The following is a 5,846-nucleotide window of genomic DNA, read 5'->3' on the forward strand; positions in this document are numbered from 1 at the left end:
TATGGCCCTACGTCATTGCAAAGAGGACAAAGGCTTTTGAAACTGGGAGAGATCCTTAATTTTGACCTTTTTTGTTGCTGTTATTCTTGGAGAAAAAAAAAAGTCTATTTTGTGACATCTTCCCTCTCCTTCCCTCTTTCTTCCTTTAGTGTGTTCCACATGCTGGTCCGATCCCTTGCCTCCTTTCTGCCTCCCATTTCGTGGTGGGTTAATGAAGACCTCATTTCCCCCATGAGCTCGTGAGAGCACCAGGTGGGACATGGCTAAAGGCTTTACTTCTACCTGCAAAATGAAGGCACTTACTGTGCCGTTTCCTTAGTCACGGGATCGTTAAAGATCTTACGCAGCCATGCTGGTCTCTCCCAATCCTTGCTACGAACCTCCTGCAGCCCCACAGTTCATCACCAAATCTTCAGTGTCTTTTTGAGGAACTGTCGGTTCTCCAGGGCTCCCTTTCCCATTAAAATTCCTTTCCACAAGACTGCATTTGCCAATTTTGGAGTGGGTCGATGTCTTCTGTTTTGAGTTCGCAGTTCCTTTGCTTGCACTCCCRTCTCTCCTCTGCTCATTTGTGATTGTTTTCCCACCGGCAGCAGCCTTCCAGCCGCTTTTCCCACAGGATTGAGGAGCACAGCTCACATCGTCCGGTACGGCTACGTGCGCTGAATGCCACTGGGCACTCACGGAAACAAAAAGCCACCTCTTATCCCAAKAACTTCCAAGAGGGACGGGCTACACGGAACAGTGTCGCTTCCCAAACAGTTACCGAGGACAGAGTTCCTGACRTGGCCTCGCCACATCCTACCTACGTCAATCACCTCCATGTGCCACAGGCGGCAGCTAAATTCCCCCGGAGCGAAGCTCCGGTCCAGGCTTGGGAAGCAGTTCAGAGCCACCAACGAAGGGGGCTTAACAGCTCCCTGAGCAAAGTATTTTCCAAAGCAGGAAAATTCTTTAGAAGCTGGGAACGTACTCATGGATTTTGTGGTTGTGACCTGGGACGCCAAATTTGACAACTTCTCTCAAGTGAAGGGAAGTGGCATCAGGCCCTGAGCGGCATCCAGAGAGTCACTCCTAGGCTTGAAGCAAGGGCAATGAAAGAAAGAAAGAAAGAAAGAAAGAAAGAAAGAAAGAAAGAAAGAAAGAAAGAAAGAAAGAAAGAAAGAAAGAAAGAAAGAAAGAAAGAAAGAANAAGAAAGAAAGAAAGAAAGAAAGAAAGAAAGAAAGAAAGAAAGAAAGAAAGAAAGAAAGAAAGAAAGAAAGAAAGAAAGAAAGAAAGAAAGAAAGCCAAAGCATTCAAATTTGGAAATGCAGACTCCAGAAAAACAAGCAAATCGAATGTCGTGTCTTGTCCCGAAAGTAGCCACTGTAATTCTCCCTTAGGCTGAAGACCTAGAAAATTATCTTCTAGCTTCTTCTAGAAGAAATTTATCTTCTAGAAAATTTATCTTTATCTATCTTTACCCTAGCAGTGCCCATCTTACAGAGTATTCTAAACATAGTAATATAACACTTCACTGCACTTTTACAAATTGTGCAAAGTTCTTCTGAGTGTAAAATTCATCCCAATGGAACCTGGGCACATTTAATCACCATTACTGTTTAACTTATGATCTGCTTCTTGCTGCAGCCTGTYTTGCTTTTGCTTCCCCTTGCCCATTTTTCCCCCCTTCCCGATCCACAGCAAAACGTAGGACAGCCCGTGTCTAGTTTTGGCTGGGGATTCCCAGCAGTTCAAGGGCAGCACGGGCTAGTTCCCAAGGGAGAGGTGCAACCAGGGCAGCATCCTGCCCCAGTCTCCCTTGCTGGGCTCTTGGAAGTGCCTCCCTCGGGATGGTTGGTGTAGGGAGCAGGTTCGAGCCTCCTGGTGACACAGAGCACCACCTACCCTCTCCTCTGAGAGAGAAACACAAGATACTGAAAAGGTCCAGATCTAACACAAATAAACAACAGATTTTTTTTTCACATGATTCATAGTTTACTTGTCAAGCTAACATACACTTGTTCCTGAAACTAAAATATTTGCAGCCTAAAAAGGCTCACATCTTCTGCATGTGCAGTCATGGTTGCAGCTATATCACATTTGATGCAATGGGATAAAGGTACAGAATACAAACTTCAGTTTTGTAATAAAACTTGCAGTTTTTCAGACTCCAGTAACTAAAGGCATTAGGAAGAAACCTCCTTTCTTRGCGGTGCCTTTTGTGAAGTGTGGCATAGGTCTCGTTAGAGATTGAATATGGGGCAGTGTCAGACATCTGGTAGGGTACAGGCCTAGAGGAGGAATCATTCTGACAAATATGTTTCTATGAGGCAAAAATAACCATCATAGCGCTCATAAAAATCCAAGCACAGAAACTAACACCTAAGCAGCACAATGAAACCTCAGCCTATTTCAATGCTTCTCTCCCAGTTGAAATCAATGGGRAAAAAAAAGACATACGAAAAGGACGCAACTGCCTCAAAACCTTTACAAATCTTGTCTATATATCTAACAGCTACATTACAAATTGGTTCCTCCTGAACTCYGCCGTCTACTCTCTAATATTCCAGAATTTTTCTCAGAATGGGAATTTCTTTTTTTTTTCTTTTTTTTTGCAGTTTGTTTTATTCCCCCTGAGGCGCTCTACATGAGTGAAGATCTTTGTCAATGAAAGTGTGTGATCACATGCGCGTGGGTCTTGGCAGGTCATGCCACAGAAGGGTACATGGTAAGAGCACTTGAGAAATGTGACCGCAGATTAACCGATAATAACCAGATGCTATCTCTGTGTGCCTACTTCCACTTGTAAAGCAGAATCAGTTTGATATAGACAATTACAGAAACAAAATTTTTGGGTTTTTTTTCTTTTTTTTTTTTTTTTTCCTGAAAATCCACTTTAGCTTTTGTCAAAGAACCTGATCAGGCTGCTTTGGTAGGAAAAAATACACACATTCTTTACTCGTTGTGGAGTATCTAGGCAGGATTCACTGTTCCCAGCCTTCTTTCCTGACTGATTGAGGTCGATTCCAGCACGTTCCGGCATAGGTCAGTATCCAGATTCCTCAAGTCTCTCAGGTAACAGTAGTGATCAAGAGTGATATTTAAGCTTGGAACCCCAGTGAAATTATTAACTACTGACCACATGGGCTGCTGAACAGCTAACCAATTGATTTGGAGCTTGTTAGAGCTRTAAAAAGAAAACTTTCCCCTTTGTTCCATCCACAGGCGTATCCTGCTTTCCCCGTTATGGACGCGTGTTTCTTTTCAATTCATGTAATTGGTCCTCCTGTCAACAAAAATTACACAGTCACCCATGGAGGGCCAAAGGAGCTAATTGGCGTGGCCCGAACCAGGGCTGCTCCAAACGGGGCAGCCACGGGCCGGGCAGGCAGCAATCTTGCCACACGTTCTTCTGTGTGGGCTTAAAACACCCCAGAGACACCGCAGAAGCCCTACAAATAGGAACTGCTGAAAGGAGCCATAAATCCAGCTGCTCCCACAGCCGTGAAAGGCCAGGCCATAACTGCGCAGCCTGTACTAGCTGGTGCCGCTCTCCCCGTCTCCCTCCCGCAGGAGCTGGTTTTATGGAGGCTGCCAGGCACCACCGCGTCCCTTTGGGCGCCCATATTTCTCCAAAGACTCTGCTCCGTGGCCTGGGAAAAGGCTGGGCTGAATTTAGCCCTGAGCACATTTCTAGCCCTATATGAAGCAGTGTAAGAGAAGATATAACTCCCTGCTTTGTGTGTCATGAGCTGGGGTCCTCCAGCTCCTTGCCCTGCCGTTGTCTTATGGAGAAGCCCCCTCAGCTTTCAGGGCTAATACTCCCTCAGGACCTACAAGTGAGCCTCCGATCATGTGCAGAAGCACCATCTGCAGCAAGAAATTCAAATTATTCCAAGGAAAACCAGGCTATGGCTGGGATGCTGCGGCACTGTTAGGAGGAAGGCACACTTTAGTGCCCTACGGGAAAGCAGGGACCATTCTGGGAGGCTGCCCCCACGTGTCATTTTAAAATAAGATTGCTTTTAAAATGAACGAGGTTGTAAGAGCTGTGAAGCCCCCAGAGGAGGGAGCACCCCTCGCAGGCCCCCTTGCTAAGCAGCAAGAGGTGAGAACAACCACGATAAGGGTAATCAGAGCAGGTTCAGATAGCAGAAAGGGTGACAATGGTTTTCAAGGATTGTCACTTTTCCCGCAGTTTCTCATGATTCTGTATTTGACATTGGTATATTTCTCTTACTGCAGGGATGTCTCAGGAAAAATCTGCCTTTTTGTTGTGGCTCATTTGTTTTTTGTTCTAACTTCCGTTGAACCATTAGTGTCTGAAATGGTCACTTTGCCTGTGTTTTATTTCAAGCTGTCATGCATGTTCTTGAAGTCTCTGCCGATAAAACCTGTTGTACTTGTTCTTCTGGTGCTAKAATCACACCCACTGAATTGTAACCTGTGGCTGTAAAAACCCGCAGCTGGGGGAGACCCACAGAAGGGAAATTCTCATGAAAATTTCCACCAAGTTGTCACTCAATTAGAGAAGGCTTTTTTGTTACTCAGATCAACCTGGATGCCAAGGTCTGTGGCCTGGGATTCACACTTGCCATGTGAATTATATGCATTATAGCTGCTCGGAAAGAGTTACTATTGGGCTGTAACGTAGCCCACARATTGCTTTTCATGTTGCCTTTGCAAAGCCCGAGAGAAGGTGGCATCACAGCGTGTYCACGGCAAAACCCTTTGGAGCAACCAGGAGCCACAGACATCCTGAAATTTCTGACTCAACAGGTTGTGCGCTCGAGAAGATGGGGGCAAGGCGAGGGATTTGAGCAGCTCATAAAACACAGCACCCCTTCTACTCACTGCCTAGGTTGTGGCGTGTTGTTCTCAAGGAAGACGATGATTAAATGGGCAAAGGCTTTTAAATAGTCTCACATGCAAAGAAATGGAATTAAGCACACAGAAGTAATTTGCCTGGAATATTAGCCTGGGAAATGGGAGATACGTCTGAACTCCCCTGTGGCAGAAGGGGCACGGAACTTGGGTCTCTTGCAGCCTGATTACCCTAACCACGAGTAATTTTAAATAAGACAAGGGAGCAGGAATTTCTTCTCAAGCTGTGCTTGTCACAAGGCTTGATCGTTTAATTGTGCTCTTAGGGTATCTATAGGATGAGAAAGGTAGGAATGAGACAAGTAAATGAATAACTTACATTTTAAGTCTATGTAAAATTTAATAAATAAGCTCTGTAAACATATATATATATAAATTAGAGAACCTTTGTAAAGCATACATTACATGGCCCAAGAGCTGAGATGCTCCACATTGCAAGAGATGGCAAATGTTTATCCCCAACTAATGGCAAAACCCTCAGCTGCCCTTAGCCCCTGGGTATGAGCAGGCYGGGCAGGTATGGTCAATAAACTGATCCTTTCTCCCACAAAGCCCCATTGTGAAAGGAGGAAATGAGCACAAAGCTAGCCTAAGAAATAAGCAAACTATGGGGAATGCTGCAACGTTGACCAACACAGGTGGGGTTTTTTTCGCTTTATTTTAATTGGAGGGCAGTGGTCTGTGTTTCTAAGGGTGCACAAATATATTCCAGACACACTGGAATTACATCCCAGACCGTTGAGAAAGGGTCCCAAACCGGGCAGCAGGGACACGCAGAACGGGGGGGAGCACTGGCGACCGTTGGGCGCCTCCCGCGACCGTTGGGCGCCGCCCCGCGCGGCAGGGGGCGGGGCTCYTCCCGCTGCCATGGCGACCGCGGGGGCGGTGACGCGGCGCTACCCGGAAGCGAACGGGCGCGCGCGCCGCGCTGGGTGACGTGTCGGCGGCGCGAGGAGCCGGAAGTGGCGGCGGGGCGGAG

General features: G+C 46.4%; 1 protein-coding gene across 1 annotated transcript in view; it reads left to right on the top strand.

The window, feature by feature from the left end:
* Positions 1-5,734: 5,734 nt before the first annotated feature.
* The window catches only part of TM9SF2 (transmembrane 9 superfamily member 2), a 23,990-nt gene continuing 23,878 nt past the window's right edge, over positions 5,735-5,846 (top strand). The window contains exon 1 of the mRNA XM_026038329.1: positions 5,735-5,799. Coding sequence (XP_025894114.1) covers positions 5,735-5,799 — 65 coding nt within the window. The remainder of the gene's footprint in view (positions 5,800-5,846) is intronic.

Source organism: Nothoprocta perdicaria, unplaced genomic scaffold, assembly GCF_003342845.1.
Source record: "Nothoprocta perdicaria isolate Ctin4 unplaced genomic scaffold, notPer1 scaffold_208, whole genome shotgun sequence".
Lineage (NCBI taxonomy): Eukaryota > Metazoa > Chordata > Aves > Tinamiformes > Tinamidae > Nothoprocta > Nothoprocta perdicaria.